The 20,559-nt window shown below is 47.7% G+C and overlaps 1 protein-coding gene across 1 annotated transcript in view; it reads right to left on the bottom strand.

The window, feature by feature from the left end:
- The window catches only part of LOC126187459 (titin), a 947,541-nt gene that overhangs the window by 914,659 nt on the left and 12,323 nt on the right, over positions 1–20,559 (bottom strand). Inside the window, exon 2 of the mRNA XM_049928552.1 lies at positions 13,419–13,598. Within this exon, the coding sequence (XP_049784509.1) occupies positions 13,419–13,511 (93 nt within the window). The 5' untranslated portion in view covers positions 13,512–13,598. The remainder of the gene's footprint in view (positions 1–13,418; positions 13,599–20,559) is intronic.

Here is a 20,559-nt window from a genome sequence, read left to right as displayed (position 1 = left end):
GGCGTATAGTGGGCATGCGGGAGGCCGGGTGGACGTACCGCCGAATTGCTCAACACGTGGGGCGTGAGGTCTCCACAGTACATCGATGTTGTCGCCAGTGGTCGGCGGAAGGTGCACGTGCCCGTCGACCTGGGACCGGACCGCAGCGACGCACGGATGCATGCCAAGACCGTAGGATCCTACGCAGTGCCATAGGGGACCGCACCGCCACTTCCCAGCAAATTAGGGACACTGTTGCTCCTGGGGTATCGGCGAGGACCATTCGCAACCGTCTCCATGAAGCTGGGCTACGGTCTCGCACACCGTTAGGCCGTCTTTCGCTCACGCCCCAACATCGTGCAGTCCGCCTCCAGTGGTGTCGCGACAGGCGTGAATGGAGGGACGAATGGAGACGTGTCGTCTTCAGCGATGAGAGTCGCTTCTGCCTTGGTGCCAATGATGGTCGTATGCGTGTTTGGCGCCGTGCAGGTGAGTGCCACAATCAGGACTGCACACGACCGAGGCACACAGGGCCAATACCCGGCATCATGGTGTGGGGAGCGATCTCCTACACTGGCCGTACACCACTGGTGATCGTCGAGGGGACACTGAATAGTGCACGGTACATCCAAACCGTCATCGAACCCATCGTTCTACCATTCCTAGACCGGCAAGGGAACTTGCTGTTCCAATAGGACAATGCACGTCCGCATGTATCCCGTGCCACCCAAGGTGCTCTAGAAGGTGTAAGTCAACTACCCTGGCCAGCAAGATCTCCGGATCTGTCCCCCATTGAGCATGTTTGGGACTGGATGAAGCGTCGTCTCATGCGGTCTGCACGTCCAGCACGAACGCTGGTCCAACTGAGGCGCCAGGTGGAAATGGCATGGCAAGCCGTTCCACAGGACTACATCCAGTATCTCTACGATCGTCTCCATGGGAGAATAGCAGCCTGCATTGCTGCGAAAGGTGGATATACACTGTACTAGTGCCGACATTGTGCATGCTCTGTTGCCTGTGTCTATGTGCCTGTGGTTCTGTCAGTGTGATCATGTGATGTATCTGACCCCAGGAATGTGTCAATAAAGTTTCCCCTTCCTGGGACAATGAATTCACGGTGTTCTTATTTCAATTTCCAGGAGTGTATAACGAAGCGATTGGGAAGTTGGTACAACGCTACGACAAATGTCTAAGTATGAGCGGCGACTAAATAGAGAAATAGCTGGAAGATGTAGGAAACTGTTGCAAATAAAACATTTTTGATCTTTACTGTGGTTTCCATTTCGCCACCGATGGGACCTTACTTTCCGAATAGCTCTTGTAGGAAATGCGTCATCTGCAAAATGTCTGAGGTTACAGTTAATGTTGTCTGCCAGGTCATTACCTCACAATATTAACAGCAAAAGTCCCAACACACTTCCGTATAGAATGCTCGAAGTTACTTCTCTGCATCTGTCGATATCTCTCCATCGAAGATATCTTGCTGCGTCCTCCATCCTCAGTCCAGTCACCAATTTTGCTTGATAACCCATATAATCTCGCTTCTGTTAATAAACATTGGTGTAGTACGGAGTCAAATGCTTTTCGGAGGTCGATAAATATTTCACCCATCTGACTGCCTTGATTCAGGGGTTTCAGGATCCCATGTGAGAAAAGTGGAAGTTGGGTTTCGGATGGTCTATGTTTTCGGGATCCATAGTGGTTGGCATGGAGCAGGCCATTCTGGTGGAGATACATCATTATGTTTGAGCTCAAGGTATGTTCTAGAGTCTTACAACAGATTGCTTTTTCTCTCTGACAACACTTCATACTTTGTAGCACACGCTGCGCCAGTCATAGTAGGCAGAAATGTCTGTACACAATACTCATTTTGTTTCTTGTTACGTTCTTAACAGCAGTATATTTCTCTACTTCCTTAACTGGCTCAGTGAGAGACAATTGTTGGTGAATCAATGGGAAGCGTGTAATAAAGTATAAAATGAAGGTTCTAAAATCTAAGTCAGTTACAGTAGGTGGATAGCAATCGCCATCTGAAATGAAAGTCTTTGTACAAGTCACTTCCTCTGTTCAATTTCTGTTACACTTTCTTTATTGTACGACGACATATTGAAAAGTAAGACCCCCGAATTTTATATATGAGAACTCTTAAAGGTTTTTACATAAAACAATCATTGTTAACATTGTATGTCTTTACTGTTAATGTCTGCATATACGTCACCTTCTGCTGCTAGAGGGTATAACATGGCGGCGTGTATCGTAAGTTGTCGGTGCATGAGAAATGGCGTGCTGTAATCGAACTTCGAATTCGAAGAGGTCGTTCAGACAAGGAGCACCCCCTCCTTCTGCATGACACACGAGCACTGCGACATGTGGAACAATCCGACATCTTGCGTTCATTGTCATCCATCATCCTCTATAAAGTTCTGACTTGGCCCATCCGATTATCATCTGGTTCCAAAAGTTAAAGAACGCCTTCGAGGACTTCGCTTCGTCAATGAAGTTTAAGAAAAAAATTAGTTTGTGGTTCTGAGCAAAGTCAAATACACTCCTGGAAATGGAAAAAAGAACACATTGACACCGGTATGTCAGACCCACCATACTTGCTCCGGACACTGCGAGAGGGCTGTACAAGCAATGATCACACGCACGGCACAGCGGACACACCAGGAACCGCGGTGTTGGCCGTCGAATGGCGCTAGCTGCGCAGCATTTGTGCACCGCCGCCGTCAGTGTCAGCCAGTTTCCCGTGGCATACGGAGCTCCATCACAGTCTTTAACACTGGTAGCATGCCGCGACAGCGTGGACGTGAACCGTATGTGCAGTTGACGGACTTTGAGCGAGGGCGTATAGTGGGCATGCGGGAGGCCGGGTGGACGTACCGCCGAATTGCTCAACACGTGGGGCGTGAGGTCTCCACAGTACATCGATGTTGTCGCCAGTGGTCGGCGGAAGGTGCACGTGCCCGTCGACCTGGGACCGGACCGCAGCGACGCACGGATGCACGCCAAGACCGTAGGATCCTACGCAGTGCCGTAGGGGACCGCACCGCCACTTCCCAGCAAATTAGGGACACTGTTGCTCCTGGGGTATCGGCGAGGACCATTCGCAACCGTCTCCATGAAGCTGGGCTACGGTCCCGCACACCGTTAGGCCGTCTTCCGCTCACGCCCCAACATCGTGCAGCCCGCCTCCAGTGGTGTCGCGACAGGCGTGAATGGAGGGACGAATGGAGACGTGTCGTCTTCAGCGATGAGAGTCGCTTCTGCCTCGGTGCCAATGATGGTCGTATGCGTGTTTGGCGCCGTGCAGGTGAGCGCCACAATCAGGACTGCATACGACCGAGGCACACAGGGCCAACACCCGGCATCATGGTGTGGGGAGCGATCTCCTACACTGGCCGTACACCACTGGTGATCGTCGAGGGGACACTGAATAGTGCACGGTACATCCAAACCGTCATCGAACCCATCGTTCTACCATTCCTAGACCGGCAAGGGAACTTGCTGTTCCAACAGGACAATGCACGTCCGCATGTATCCCGTGCCACCCAAAGTGCTCTAGAAGGTGTAGGTCAACTACCCTGGCCAGCAAGATCTCCGGATCTGTCCCCCATTGAGCATGTTTGGGACTGGATGAAGCGTCGTCTCACGCGGTCTGCACGTCCAGCACGAACGCTGGTCCAACTGAGGCGCCAGGTGGAAATGGCATGGCAAGCCGTTCCACAGGACTACATCCAGCATCTCTACGATCGTCTCCATGGAAGAATAGCAGCCTGCATTGCTGCGAAAGGTGGATATACACTGTACTAGTGCCGACATTGTGCATGCTCTGTTGCCTGTGTCTATGTGCCTTTGGTTCTGTCAGTGTGATCATGTGATGTATCTGACCCCAGGAATGTGTCAATAAAGTTTCCCCTTCCTGGGACAATGAATTCACGGTGTTCTTATTTCAATTTCCAGGAGTGTATTCTATAGTGAAAAAATCAACAAATTGGTCTGTCGTTGGGAGAAATGTATTCGTCGCCGTGGTGACTATTATGAGAAATAAATATGCGGACATGAAGAATAAAGATGTAGAATGTTAAAAACCTTTTTTTTTTATTTAAAAAACTTCAAGCATCTTCACATAAATTCGGAGGCCTTGTTTTTCAGAAACCTCTCGTAAAATTACTACGCTATTGCATTCTGTTGAGATTGTAGGTTGTACTGGAACTTCTATGTAAGTGTTTCTAAAATTTTGAATACAGTGAAAGGGGAAGAACTGATGAAAGGATGCATGTGCAATAATGTGCTTGACTTAATATGTTCATTCAGCATTTGTGATCTAAAGCTGGAAAATTTATTACAATTACTGGTGTGCGTAAGGTTTTCATTTTTAATATGCCGATTGCGTCGCATCATAATGCCGCCAATCTTTGGAGTCGAAACTTATCGAAAATACACTGATGTCCTAAACGTAAAGGATGAAGTAACTTTGACATGGCTGTCATTGCCAAGTAACATAACTCGACAAAACTTGGAGCTTACATAGAAAGAAACGTTACAGTATATTGCAGAAGGCAACTGAGTTAAATGCGCTATGAGACGAAGAGAAATGACACGTCTATACAAAAAATAATTACGAGTACACTGAAGTCACCGCGATTTATGATGATCCCTTGGACGGCAGTACGTGCACGGCAACGCGTTCTTGCGGTGGGCGGTTTGACTCCACCATCAGAACGGCTGACAATTGCTGCACGGTCATCGCTGCAGTTCGTCTCCCTAGCGCGTCCCACAGGAGCTCGAAGTGGAGGAAACGGGCAGGCCAGTCTATTCGCCGAATATCCTGTCTTTCCAATCCCTCCCCCCACCTGCGCTGTTCGACGCGGTCGTGCGTTCTCATCTTTGAAAATGACTTCAGGGCCGAATGCAGTCCAGAAAAGACATACACGGGGAAGGAGTACAGTGTCACGGCAACGTTGACTTTTCAATGACGGCCAGCTTCCAACATAAGGGTGACAGGTTAACTTCCCTTACTATGGCAAATGCACCAGGTTGCACATTCTGACTGGAGACCGTCCACTTGGCCCGCTGGTGCAGATGATACAGGCAGTCAGATGACCAGCGCCGCCAAAAGATCTGGAAGCCTTGCTGCAGCAGTTCCCACATTTTGAGCAAGCTCAGGTTGGCTGTACCTGGATCTGGCTGAGGGATGCATGTGATTGCGGTTCCAGTCAGGAGATGACCTGCGGTGAGGGCTTGGGGATCAGCAGGATTGCAAGACAGCGGCGCGGGAGGACGAGACTTCAAGCAAGCCTCAATCTGGCAAGTCAGGGATGTCAATTCTTCGTGTCTTTGGGGAAATGAGATAACTGCAACTAGAAAACGGACAAGTACCAGCTTGAATAGAGGGAACATTCTCAACCAGACATATATAAAGGAGACGAACTCATTCGATTTGAACGGAAATTTTTAAAAACTCTGTTCCACACAGTTTTCGGTACGTTACATGTGCCACAGGCTGAAGATCTTTCAAGCAGTTGAAAATGAACCAACACAGCAGCACATTACACTCAAGTAATGGTAAAATGGAATAAAAATCAATTATATGCTTCACGAGCTTTTTCATATACACTCCTGGAAATTGAAATAAGAACACCGTGAATTCATTGTCCCAGGAAGGGGAAACTTTATTGACACATTCCTGGGGTCAGATACATCACATGATCACACTGACAGAACCACAGGCACATAGACACAGGCAACAGAGCATGCACAATGTCGGCACTAGTACAGTGTATATCCACCTTTCGCAGCAATGCAGGCTGCTATCCTCCCATGGAGACGATCGTAGAGATGCTGGATGTAGTCCTGTGGAACGGCTTGCCATGCCATTTCCACCTGGCGCCTCAGTTGGACCAGCGTTCGTGCTGGACGTGCAGACCGCGTGAGACGACGCTTCATCCAGTCCCAAACATGCTCAATGGGGGACAGATCCGGAGATCTTGGTGGCCAGGGTAGTTGACTTACACCTTCTAGAGCACGTTGGGTGGCACGGTATACATGCGGACGTGCATTGTCCTGTTGGAACAGCAAGTTCCCTTGCCGGTCTAGGAATGGTAGAACGATGGGTTCGATGACGGTTTGGATGCACCGTGCACTATTCAGTGTTCCCTCGACGATCACCAGTGGTGTACTGCCAGTGTAGGAGATCGCTCCCCACACCATGATGCCGGGTGTTGGCCCTGTGTGCCTCGGTCGTATGCAGTCCTGATTGGGGCGCTCACCTGCACGGCGCCAAACACGCATACGACCATCGTTGGCACCAAGGCAGAAGCGACTCTCATCGCTGAAGACGACACGTCTCCATTCGTCCCTCCATTCACGCCTGTCGCGACACCACTGGAGGCGGGCTGCACGATGTTGGGGCGTGAGCGGAAGACGGCCTAACGGTGTGCGGGACCGTAGCCCAGCTTCATGGAGACGGTTGCGAATGGTCCTCGCCGATACCCCAGGAGCAACAGTGTCCCTAATTTGCTGGGAAGTGGCGGTGCGGTCCCCTACGGCACTGCGTAGGATCCTACGGTCTTGGCGTGCATCCGTGCGTCGCTGCGGTCCGGTCCCAGGTCGACGGGCACGTGCACCTTCCGCCGACCACTGGCGACAACATCGATGTACTGTGGAGACCTCACGCCCCACGTGTTGAGCAATTCGGCGGTACGTCCACCCGGCCTCCCGCATGCCCACTATACGCCCTCGCTCAAAGTCCGTCAACTGCACATACGGTTCACGTCCACGCTGTCGCGGCATGCTACCAGTGTTAAAGACTGCGATGGAGCTCCGTATGCCACGGCAAACTGGCTGACACTGACGGCGGCGGTGCACAAATGCTGCGCAGCTAGCGCCATTCGACGGCCAACACCGCGGTTCCTGGTGTGTCCGCTGTGCCGTGCGTGTGATCATTGCTTGTACAGCCCTCTCGCAGTGTCCGGAGCAAGTATGGTGGGTCTGACACACCGGTGTCAATGTGTTCTTTTTTCCATTTCCAGGAGTGTATCTTCATTCGCCTTGTAGCAGGAGTAAAGTTAAAGTTGTAAAAACTGAATTGTCCACACGCTTACCGTATTGGTGCGAGTCACAGAGATACCAGGTATCAGTCACACATATGCAGCCCCAGCAGATCGGGGCATTATTGTGAAAATATGTCAAAGGTCCGACTTATATGTTAACAAGACTAACGTGGCTCAATGGACACCAGAGTTTTATAGGAAGCAGAGTGAGCGTGTAACGTATCGCAACTTTCACCCTTCATATGTGTCCAAGTGGTGAGCTATGGACGCTCATCATAGGCTGATGACTATATGCCAAACAACGTAACTCAAACTGCTTAATAACAAAATAAATATACGGTTGCAAAGCTCGGGTAACATTTGTTCCTGTCTACGTGATAAATATAACTGAAGTATCAAATCAGGAAAAATGGGTGCATATATTGACATCATTAAAGAAACTAAATAAATAAAGCAGTTATTTAATTTAATCTCTCCATCGCTGCGAACAATGGGATCTCGGAGGAACGCAGCCACAATACAATCTGAAAGGCTACCGACAGTCTTAGGCTGCAGTCTATTGATGTTGATTACTGACACAACATACGTGATCGATTCTTGAATGCACTTTCTACCAGAAAATGTATCTGGGAAACCAGTAACATATTTATAGTTCCAATAAAGTACGTCCATGAATGAATAGCCTTAACAATGGTATCTTTCCGTACAACTTTACGTGATTCTACCTACGTGGCTAGTAGTATGGCAGGAAGCCGATGGTTGTCGGCTGTCCACTCGTGGACATTTTTTTGCATTTAATCGATATACACTGACGAACCGAAACACTGTGACTGCTGCCTACCGCGAGACTGAGTTCCGTCTGTTGGTGCCGTGGACTCGTGATGCTGCAGGGAAAAAGCATACAGGGTGTTAAAAGAAAGGAATGCCACCTTTTTGGAGTTGGTAATGTGGCCCAAGAGAAGAAAAAATGTCCAGTAAATATGGGCTCTAAAATGCATACCTTAAGAGCTATGAGCACTTGTTCATCTTCGCTATTGTGAAACACATCTCTTCTACTGAAAACTGTTTGTTATTATGAACATCCACAATAAGCAAATTGGGACACATTCCTCTGTTACTCTATTATAGTCCACGGATAAAGCATGCAGTAAACATCTGTTAGCGCTGTTATGGTAAACCGTCTTCACAGCTATCGGTAAGTGCAGTGCTTACACTAGTTCGAATGAAACCAGTTTGTGTTTTGATAAGTTGTGAAATACTTTTACATTTTAATCTTATCACTGCACTTGCCAGCATATTGGAAACCTATTATTCCACACGGAGAGTGGTAGACACGATATTCTGTTATGGTCTGGCAAATGAAAGCAAGCGTCCAAGCTGTGTTCTGTTTGCTGAAAAATATCCAGAGTGCAGGGTACTGTGTGCACATTTATTCAGACGTCTTTTCCAGCGACTAGCAGACTCTGGTTCCGTAGCTCAAACAACGTCGGACTGTGGCAAACTTGGCACAATTCGCACTCCCGTTGTGGAGGAGCAGGGATTGCAACGAGTGGAAGAAGATGCTGGAGATGGTGCATGTAGAATTTCAGCACCTATCGGGGTTAATCATCTTCTGCTTTGGACGATCCTGCATGAATATTTTTGCTATATCCATATCATGTACAGCGTGTCCAAGCCCTTCAGCCATATCAACAGCCTTTGAGACTGCAGCAGTACCAATGGCTGTTGTTAAGATTTGGTGATGATCCATTCTTGACATCAATGATACTGTTGGCAGACGAGGCTGGTTTCAGGCTACATAGGACTATCAGTTTTCATCACCAACATGAGTTGCCTGCTGCAATTGCACACGGTGTTGAAGAAATGAGCCATCAGCTCCGATTTTCAATTAATGTATGGGGAGGAGTTATTGGCGATGGACTAATAGCACCTTACACAGTACTAAACAGGTTGACAGGTGCGAGGTATCATCAGTTCCTATCAAACGACTTGCCTCTTCTGGTAGAGATGGTACGATACCGACAATGGCTGGAGAAGTCGTTTATGCATGGACATTTAATGGTCAACGAATTAGTTGGAGAGGTCGAGCATACTAGTTCGTTGTTGTACCACTTGAAATCTTTGCTGGAAGCGAGTCTCATTAGTGATGTAGAAACACTGCAGCAACAAGTTATCAATGCCTGCCAGCGCATCCGTAAGGGACCTGGAGTTTTGCATACTACACTCCTGGAAATTGAAATAAGAACACCGTGAATTCATTGTCCCAGGAAGGGGAAACTTTATTGACACATTCCTGGGGTCAGATACATCACATGATCACACTGACAGAACCACAGGCACATAGACACAGGCAACAGAGCATGCACAATGTCGGCACTAGTACAGTGTATATCCACATTTCGCAGCAATGCAGGCTGCTATTCTCCCATGGAGACGATCGTAGAGATGCTGGATGTAGTCGTGTGGAACGGCTTGCCATGCCATTTCCACCTGGCGCCTCAGTTGGACCAGCGTTCGTGCTGGACGTGCAGACCGCGTGAGACGACGCTTCATCCAGTCCCAAACATGCTCAATGGGGGACAGATCCGGAGATCTTGCTGGCCAGGGTAGTTGACTTACACCTTCTAGAGCACGTTGGCTGGCACGGGATACATGCGGACGTGCATTGTCCTGTTGGAACAGCAAGTTCCCTTGCCGGTCTAGGAATGGTAGAACGATGGGTTCGATGACGGTTTGGATGTACCGTGCACTATTCAGTGTCCCCTCGACGATCACCAGTGGTGTACGGCCAGTGTAGGAGATCGCTCCCCACACCATGATGCCGGGTGTTGGCCCTGTGTGCCTCGGTCGTATGCAGTCCTGATTGTGGCGCTCACCTGCACGGCGCCAAACACGCATACGACCATCATTGGCACCGAGGCAGAAGCGACTCTCATCGCTGAAGACGACACGTCTCCATTCGTCCGTCCATTCACGTCTGTCGCGACACCACTGGAGGAGGGCTGCACGATGTTGGGGCGTGAGCGGAAGACGGCCTAACGGAGTGCGGGACCGTAGCCCAGCTTCATGGAGACGGTTGCGAATGGTCCTCGCCGATACCCCAGGAGCAACAGTGTCCCTAATTTGCTGGGAAGTGGCGGTGCGGTCCCCTACGGCACTGCGTAGGATCCTACGGTCTTGGCGTGCATCCGTGCGTCGCTGCGGTCCGGTCCCAGGTCGACGGGCACGTGCACCTTCCGCCGACCACTGGCGACAACATCGATGTACTGTGGAGACCTCACGCCCCACGTGTTGAGCAATTCGGCGGTACGTCCACCCGGCCTCCCGCATGCCCACTATACGCCCTCGCTCAAAGTCCGTCAACTGCACATACGGTTCACGTCCACGCTGTCGCGGCATGCTACCAGTGTTAAAGACTGCGGTGGAGCTCCGTATGCCACGGCAAACTGGCTGACACTGACGGCGGCGGTGCACAAATGCTGCGCAGCTAGCGCCATTCGACGGCCAACACCGCGGTTCCTGGTGTGTCCGCTGTGCCGTGCGTGTGATCATTGCTTGTACAGCCCTCTCGCAGTGTCCGGAGCAAGTATGGTGGGTCTGACACACCGGTGTCAATGTGTTCTTTTTTCCATTTCCAGGAGTTTACTTCGGACAGAAACATGCCTTGGTATGAATGGACACCATATCGAGGACCTCCTTTACCGATGGCTGAGGTGTGCAGGTCGTGTGTGATAGGAAGCAGATTACATTGGAAGGTCTGCTGTTGTACATTAGAGTAACGTGTTCTCAACTGTTCACTCAATTGTTTGTTGCATTCTGTAGGTCGTAGTAGAAGAGATGCACTTCACAGAAACAAACAAGCCTCGTAGCACTTAAGACAGAGCCAATGTTGACTGGCCTTTTTTTCCTTTTTTGGTCCATACTACCTCCTCTCAATATACAGAATACTTTTTTGTTTAATACCTTGCATAAGCGGAGCAGAGAGAAAAGGGGAAATTATTTTAGCGATGACTCAGGACACAAATGGAGAATTGTACTGTTATAGCAGAATTAGATAAAAATGAGTTTGTTATGGCCTGGCGTCCGGGAACAATCAGGTTGGGAACGGCGAAACTGGCCGTCTGTTCGTGTACTGCTACCCTGACCATTCGTGGGAAGTGGCTGAAGGACGGTGAAATCACGCACAGGCGAAGTGTTGAACGGCGACGCGTCATGACGAAACATGGAGGTCGGAGGCATTGACGGTCTAAAAAGCAGCACAGGCGGCTCTCTGTGGCACGTCTGACGACACTGAGTGCGGGATCATCGAGAGAGGACTGTATGTCAGTGGGAACGGGTTGCCTGCTATGGTGGATTACGTTTCTTGTTCGGATACGCCATGATCCAGATGAACGGCCGGTCGAAATATACGCAACGCCACGGGCACAGATCGTTGGAGGCAGGATTATGCTATGGGGAACATTCACATGGGCTTCAACGGGACCTGTAGTAGTAATGGAAGGCACCGTGACAGCCAAGGGCCGCGCGGTCTACCTGCACCCCTTTGCGCTCAATGTCTTCCCCGATGGGGATGGCATCTCTCAGCAGGATCACTGTCGGTGCCGCAACGCGAGAATAATGCGCCAGTGGGTAGAAGTATATAAACTAAGATGGTATCTGTCCTTTCGGACATGTCCGAAAGGACAGACACCATTGGTGAGCATGCAGCTCGTTAGAATGAAATTACAATGAAATGAACACCATTAGCTGCTTACAGGCGTTGACATACGTCAACGGGGACACATGAAAATGCGTGCCCCGACCGGGACTCGAACCCGGGATCTCCTGCTTACATGGCAGACGCTCTATTCATCTGAGCCAACGAGGACACAGAGGACAGCGCGACTGCAGGGATTTATCTCTGGCACGCCTCCCAAGAAACCCACATTCTCAACGTATTGTCCCGCACTACATTCATAGTGCCCCTGCCCATTATACTCATTAGTCGATACCATCTTAGTATATATATATACAGTTCATGCTCACCGGCCACTTGACCATCTTCTTCTTCTGTGCGAAGTGTCAAACAGTGCCCGAACTCTTACGGGAATCGGCAACGCGCCGCGTGTAATGAGTAGAATGGGTGGGGGCACGACGAATGTAGTGCGGGACAATACGTTGAGAACGTGGTTTTCGTGCGAGGCGTGCCAGAGATAAATCCCTGCAGTCGCGCTATCGTCTGTGCCCTCGGTGGCTCAGATGGATAGAGCGTCTGCCATGTAAGCAGGGGATCCCGGGTTCGAGTCCCAGTCGGGGCACACATTTTCATCTGTCCGCGTTGACGTATGTCAACGCCTCTAAGCAGCTAATGGTGTTCATTTCATTGTAATTTCACACAGAACTCTTGGCTATCAAATTCGCCCGAACTGAACAGCTCTGTGCCTACCCGTAAACCTACAAGCACTTGTCACATCAGTTTCACGAAGAATGGCTGCTGTTAACTGGGATTCGGAGGTGGACCAACATGCTATTGTATAGGAAGTAATGAGTTGGCGGTCATCAGTTTATGTGGATGTGATCGATTTCCCGGGATGTGTATTCTGAACTCGACTATGAAAGTAGAGTGCAGCCCGCGGTATACAGGGTTATTACAAATGATTGAAGCGATTTCACAGCTCTACAATAACTTTATCATTTGAGATATTTTCACAATGCTTTGCACACACATACAAAAACTCAAAAAGATTTTTTAGGCATTCACAAATGTTCGATATGTGCCCCTTTAGTGATTCGGCAGACATCAAGCCGATAATCAAGTTCCTCCCACACTCGGCGCAGCGTGTCCCCATCAATGAGTTCGAAACGGTAAGGCTTCTGCTTTAGCCTTTTCCGTAAGATTTTCCAAACCGTCGGCTATGGCACTTTTAGCTCCCTGCTTGCTTTATTCGTCGACTTTCACGGGCTACGCGTGAAACTTGCCCGCACGCGTTCAACCGTTTATTCGCTCACTGCAGGCCGACCCGTTGATTTCCCCTTACAGAGGCATCCAGAAGCTTTAAACTGCGCACACCATCGCCGAATGGAGTTATCAGTTGGTGTATCTTTGTTGAACTTCGTCCTGAAGTGTCGTTGAACTGTTATGACTGACTGATGTGAGTGCATTTCAAGCACGACATACGCTTTCTCGGCTCCTGTCGCCATTTTGTCTCACTGCGCTCTCGAGCGCTCTGGCGGCAGAAACCTGAAGTGCGGCTTCAGCCGAACAAAACTTTATGAGTTTCTCTACGTATCGGTAGTGTGTCGTGACCATATGTCAATGAATGGAGCTACAGTGAATTTATGAAATCGCTTCAATCATTTGTAATAGCCCTGTATTTGGCGGGCGGCGTTACGTGACCAGCGGCGCACCTCGCCGGCGAGCCTGGAGAACCTCTGGGCGGTGATGAGGACGTTGCGGCGGCGCTCCAGCCGCGAGGCGAACGAGCGGCAGGCGAAGTCCATGAAGCGGCGCTGGGCGCGCAGGTCGTCCGGGCAGCGCGGCAGCGAGTCGATGCGGTGCAGCAGCTCCGCGTACAGCCCGTACGTCTCCTGCACACCAGACAGCAACACCTCACCGTCACCTCACAGCACAGTGACAACGTACCACAGCGTTTAGGTTTACCAGTTTATCAAGGCAACTTGCACCGTATCCATACATATTACAACAAAACTGTATGCATACATGTTCCACATCTTCTAAACCACTGGATCGATTTCAACCACACTTGGTACACGTATCTACACTACTGGCCATTAAAATTGCTCCACCAAGAAGAAATGCAGAAGATAAACGGGTATTCATGGGACAAATATACTAGAACTGACATGTCATTATATTTTCACGCAATTTGGGTGCATAGATCCTGAGAGATCAGTACCCAGAACAACCACCTCTGGCCGTGATAACGGCCTTGATACGCCTGGGCATTGAGTCAAACAGAGCTTGGATGGCGTGTACAGGTACAGCTGCCCATGCAGCTTCAACAAGATACCACAGTTCATCGAGAGTAGTGACTGGCGTATTGTGACGAGCCAGTTGCTCGGTCACCAGTACCCAGAACAACCACCTCTGGCCGTAATAACGGCCTTGATACGCCTGGGCATTGAGTCAAACAGAGCTTGGATGGCCTGTACAGGTACAGCTGCCCATGCAGCTTCAACAAGATACCACAGTTCATCGAGAGTAGTGACTGGCGTATTGTGACGAGCCAGTTGCTCGGTCACCATTGACCAGACGTTTTCAATTGGTGAGAGATCTGGAGAATATGCTGGTCAGGGCAGCAGTCGAACATTTTCTGTATCCAGAAAGGCCCGTACAGGACCTGCAACATGCGGTCGTGCAGTATCCTGCTGAAATGTAGGGTACAGTAGGCATCGAATGAAGGGTAGAGCCGCGGGTCGTAACACATCTGGAATGTAACGTCCACTGTTCAAAGTGCCGTCAGTGCGAACAAGAGGTGACAGAGACGTGTAACCAATGTCACCCCGTACCATCACGCAGGCTGATGCGCCAGTATGGCGATGACGAATACACGCTTGCAATGTGCGTTCACCGTGATGTCGCCAAACATGGATGCGACCATCATCATGCTGTAAAGAGAACCTGGATTCATCCGAAAAAATGACATTTTGCCATTCGTGCACCCAGGTTCGTCGTTGAGTACACCATCGCAGGCGCTCCTGTCTGTGATGCAGCGTAAAGGGTAACCGCAGCCACGGTCTCCGAACTGATAGTCCATGCTGCTGCAAACGTCGTCGAACTGTTCGTGCAGATGGTTGTTGTCTTGCAAACGTCCCCATCTGTTGACTCAGGGATCGAGACGTGGCTGCACGATCCGTTACAGCCGTGCGGATAAGATGCCTGTCATCTTGACTGCTAGTGATACGAGGCCGTTGGGATCCAGCACGGCGTTCCGTATTACCCTCCTGAACCGACCGAGTCCATATTCTGCTAACAGTCATTGGATCTCGACCAACGCGAGCAGCAGTGTCGCGATACGATAAACCGCAATTGCGATAGGCTACAATCGGACCTTTATCAAAGTCGGAAACGTGATGGTACGCATTTCTCCTCCTTACACGAGGCATCACAACAACGTTTCACCAGGCAACGCCGGTCAACTGCTGTTTTTGTGTATGAGAAATCAGTTGGAATCTTTCCTCGTGTCAGCACGTTGTAGGTGTCGCCACCGACGCCAATCTTGTGTGAATGCTCTGAAAAGCTAATCATTTGTATATCACAGCATCTTCTTCCTGTCGGTTAAATTTCGCGTCTGTAGCACGTCATCTTCGTGGTGTAGCAATTTTAATGGCCAGTAGTGTATTATTGTTCACTACTCTCATTTCTCATAAAAAGCCAGACAATGTCCATCCAGTATTTGTGCGTGAGAGCGCTTAGTGATTTGCAACCAACTTTACACATAATGTCAATCCTTTACCAGACTTTTTCTTGATAAAAATTTACTCTATAAGTTGCTACTTTCAGCTAACGAAGCGGAAGCAGACTGCCAAACGAATATTGTTACAAGCTCCGAAATGCCATTTTACATGTCAGGAAAATGTTCTCCCATATAACAATTTCATGCGTAAACTATAAAAAAAAATTCGCAATCAGTACGTCTCGAACTCGCGACCTTCGGCACGACGATCTGACGCTCTACCAACTCCACGTCCAGAGATCTTCGCAGTCATGCCCCGCAGACACGCTTTACCTATACTCCGTAGTTCTGGCGTTACTTTTAATTGCCGTTTAGGCATCTTCTACTGGACGACAGCAGACAGAACGAAATAAATCGGTGTTTTGTTTGATACTCTATCGGTACACAACGTTTGGTACCGATCTGCCTCAAATCTGTAGGTTTGGATGTTAGTCACTTGCAACCAACTTTACACACAGTGTTGAAACATTTACGAGACTTTTCTTGCCGACACCCCCGACAAAATGATGAAAGGATAAACGTTCGCCGGCCACGGTGGCCGTGCGGTTCTGGCGCTGCAGTCTGGAACCGCGGGACTGCTAAGGTCGCAGGTTCGAATCCTGCCTCGGGCATGGGTGTGTGTGATGTCCTTAGGTTAGTTAGATTTAAGTAGTTCTAAGTTCTAGGGGACTTATGACCTAAGATGTTGAGTCCCATAGTGCTCAGAGCCATTTGAACCATTTTTTTTTTTTGAAAAACGTTCATCACTTAATGTAGTTTTTCTGTTTATGCAGTAAAATCGCCACATGTAGCACGACCTTTTAATTTACTACTTATTTAGTACTAACTCTGTTCGCAAGACATGTCGCAGACAGTGGCCGTATGCACCACTGGATGTACGTGCAAAATAATAATATTCTACCACTCATAGTTCAAGAGATAGGACGTCACACACATTCAGCTACATGAAGACGAACCTGCAGGGCGAACGAAATTCGGCAGAGATACATAAGAAATATACATCGAATATCTTACACGTATGTGACGTGGACGTATGAGGGCAAAGGCATGGGTAAAAAGCGCCTCCTAAACCGAGGAACGATTTCAACCAAACTTGCAACACACCTTAGTTCACCTGGAAATAAATACTATCGGAATAAAACCAGCAACCCCCTATTGGGGTTAGGCTGCTAACGTGGTGAGAGAAATGGGGAGACGGAGAGTGATCACAACGAAAAGATCCGAGAAATTAGAGCAAATACGGAGACTTACAAGCAGTCGTTCTTCCCACGCACAATTCGTGAATGGAACAGGGAAGGGGGGATCAGATAGTGGTACAATAAGTACCCTCCGCCACACACCGTAAGGTGGCTCGCGGAGTATAGATGTAGATGTAGATGTAGATGTAGAGGGAAAGAGGACATAGACAGACAAAGGACTGAGGACGAGATCGACAGGGACAGGGGAAGGGGGAAATGGACACATAGGGGAGGTGGTGGAGAGAGCGAGAGAGAGAGAGAGAGAGAGAGAGAGAGAGAGAAGGGGATGGACAGAGAGAGGGTGGAAGAGCGAATGCAGAGAGGCAAGGGCAGGATGAGATGAAGAGAGAGTGCGGGGTGGTTGAGGTGGACGGACAGGGGGGTAGGAGGAGATGGAAAGAGAGATGGACTAATAGATGATTGGAGTAAATACATATCCGGGCAATACCAGGTACTCAGCTAGTAAAGCTATAAACCAATCTTATCACCTTCTCAATGGACTACCTTACTTGGCAACCAAATGGTTCTCTGATTTTTCATTAGAAATTGTGTGATTGTTTCATTAATCGCTTGGCAGGATACCTTGCAGATAAACATTTTTATAGCCTACTTTTTCTGGCCGGACCTTCAATCTTTCTTTTATTTTTTTTCAACACGACGTAACCAGTATACATCTACATCAATTTCCCGGCAGCCACTTCACAGAGTGTGGCGGCGGGTGATTCTGGCACCATTATCTGTTACTATCAACCAGTTGCTTAACGTTTTAAGGCAGCTGAGTGACAGAACGAGTCTCAAGTAATCCATAAACTTTTTGCTATGTGCGATTGACATTTCTGTCCTGTACTCTTAAGATGAACGTTTGTGTTAGGATTCACAGTATGTTGGGGAACTAGTGGGATTCATCTTGAATGTCAATGGGAGAAACAGCGTTTGTGAACCCAGCATTGACCTTTACACGCTCGTAATTCATTATTGTTCTAGTTGCCTTTTATAGTAAACACCATAACTTCATTGGACTTGTTGATCTGGAATACAGTGCCGAAAGTTACGAGAAGACTATGGAAACAGCGAAGAGTTATGCCAGTATTGTACAATGTATATGAGAACACCTTTGCTTTCGTCTTCTCTCAATTTTGCCCCGCCCAGGCACCAGATTCAACAGCACTAAGCATTCCTTTGCGTCTCTTCTTCACTTCCTTTCTCACTTCCCAATAGCTCTTCATTCTTTCATTTACTTTTCTTCAGTTTTCTTCTCTTGAGTACCATTGAAATTTTTTAATGAGTTCCTATATATATTAGTTTTATTTTGTATTATGACTTCTGTTATAACTATTCCTGCCGTAGCTTCCTTTATTACTTGGATTCTTTTTTACTGTCTGCAGACCAAACGTGACTGAAAATTCATTTGGTAACTTGCTGTCCTTCACCATCATTAGATGTGGAAGAACAGAATTCTTTTTTATTTCAGGCATTCTTCCACTTTGCCTGGTCCTGTAGATATCTTCATTTCTTGCATATCTACATTCGGATATTTCTTAATTTACTTGTGCCAACAGAGATATGAAACATAAAAAAAGAGAAATTCGTTTCTAGGGGGCTGTAAAAGGCCTGTCGGTCCAGTTCTTTAACACTAAGGGGTATGACACGAAAGATACCAGACTGTTGCTGAGAATTTGTACACTCATTAAATGTGGACAGGTAACAGTGTTCAGTTTCAAAGTACGATCAATTTGTGCTCGTATAGGCCTGTATATGCTCCTTCCACTCCTCAAAATGTTTCTACTCGTCGCTTTCGCGCCAGAGATCCGCCGCTTTTGTCTCATCGCGGAGAGCAAAAAAGCGTCTGTAGCAACAAGCGCGTCCAGTGGCTATGAGTTTAACCAGCAAGCTGAAACTTAAAACTGCGCAAGAGTACACTTCAGGGTCGAAAAACAGTGGCAAGAAATAGTGCATTAGTAATGCAAACAGTCTCGTTCGTCAACGAAATGAAAATAAAAGGGTAAGGAATAAGAATGAGTTTCCAAGGCACCGTAGTTCTCCTGTTTGCACGTTAGCAAGACCCCAAATAACTGTTTTGTCGATTGGACGGGCTACATATAAAAGAATTTGTATTACATGTAAACAAGTGAAACAAGCAGGTTATTGAATGTTCTTGCAAAACATCAATATTTACGAAGACAGATTAAAACATTTTCGAGAATATTGCTGCAGCAGCGAAAATTATACAAGATGAAATAAGAAAAAACGTTAGAAGCAGCGTTTATGCGGTTTACCATTTTACGTTAGGATATAATGAATCGAGTGGTTCAGGTCGTTGGCAGAGTTGTCAGTCGCGAAATTGAAGTAGATACTTCCTGTGAGTTAGTATGAGCAGAGGTCATTTTTGACAACCGGAATAAAATAATAATTTGATCCTTTTACCGACCTACCAGTACAGATTATACAGCTGTTGAAAGGTTCAAAGAAAACTTGAGTTTGATTTCAAACACGTACCCGACTCATACGATATTAGTTGCTGGTGACTTTAATTTACCCTCGATATGTTGGCGAAAATACATGTTTAATTCCGGAGGTAGGCATAAAATATCATCGGAAATTGTGCTAAACGCATTCTCTGAAAATTATTTCGAGCAATTAGTTTTGAGCCCACGCGAATAGTAAACTGTTGTGAAAACACACTTGACCCCTTAGCAACAAATAATCCTGAGTTAATAACCAGCATCAAAACCGATATAGGGATTAGTGAACACAGGGTTGTCGTAGCGAGATTGAATATTGTAATCCCCAAATCCTCGAAAAATAAGCGAGAAATATACTTATTCAAAAAAGCAGATAAAAATTCACTTGACGACTTCCTGAGAGACAATCATTCCAAATTAATAATGTAAGTGTACACCAGATGTGGCTTAAATTCAAAGAAATAGTATCGGCAGCAATTGAGAGGTTTATACCAAATAAACTAACAAACGACGGAGCTGATCCTCCTCGGTACACAAAACGGGGTTAGAACACTGATGCTAAATTTAAACAGATGCGATCTTTTATAGAAGCTCGAAACTTAGCGCGGAGTTCAATGCGGGACACCTATAACAGTTTCCACAACGAAACTTTGTCTCGAAACCTGGCAGAAAATCCAGAGAGATTCTGGTCGTATGTGAAGTATGTTAGCGGCAAGAAACAATCAATGCCTTCTCTGCGCGACAACAATGGAGATACTATAGAAGACAGTGCTGCCAAAGCAGATTTACTAAACACAGCCTTCCGAAATGCCTTCACAAAAGAAGACGAAGTAAATATTCCAGAATTCGAATCGAGAACAGCTGCCAACATGAGTAACGTAGAAGTAAATATCCGCGGAGTAGTGAAGCAACTCAAATCACTTAATAAAAGCAAGTCTTCTGGTCCAGACTGTATACCAATTAGGTTCCTTTCGGAGTATGCTGATGCACTAGCTCCATTCTTAACAATCATATACAACCGTTCGCTCGACGAAAGATCCGTACCCAAAGACTGGAAAGTTGCACAGGTCACATCAATGTTCAAGAAAGGTAGTGAGAAATCCACTTAATTACAGGCCCATATAATTAACGTCGATATGCAGCAGGATATATTGTCTTCGAACATTATGAATTACCTCGAAGGAAACGGTCTGTTGGCACACAGTCAACATGGGCTTAGAAAACATCGTTCCTGTGAAACACAACTAGCTCTTTATTCACATGAGGTGCTGAGTGCTACTGACAAGGGATTTCAGATCGATTCCGTATTTCTGGGTTTCCGGAAGGCTTTTGACACTGTACCACACAAGCGGCTCGTAGTTAAATTGCGTGC

The sequence above is a fragment of the Schistocerca cancellata genome, chromosome 5, assembly GCF_023864275.1.
Source record: "Schistocerca cancellata isolate TAMUIC-IGC-003103 chromosome 5, iqSchCanc2.1, whole genome shotgun sequence".
NCBI lineage: Eukaryota > Metazoa > Arthropoda > Insecta > Orthoptera > Acrididae > Schistocerca > Schistocerca cancellata.
This window is presented reverse-complemented; position numbering and strand designations above follow the sequence as displayed.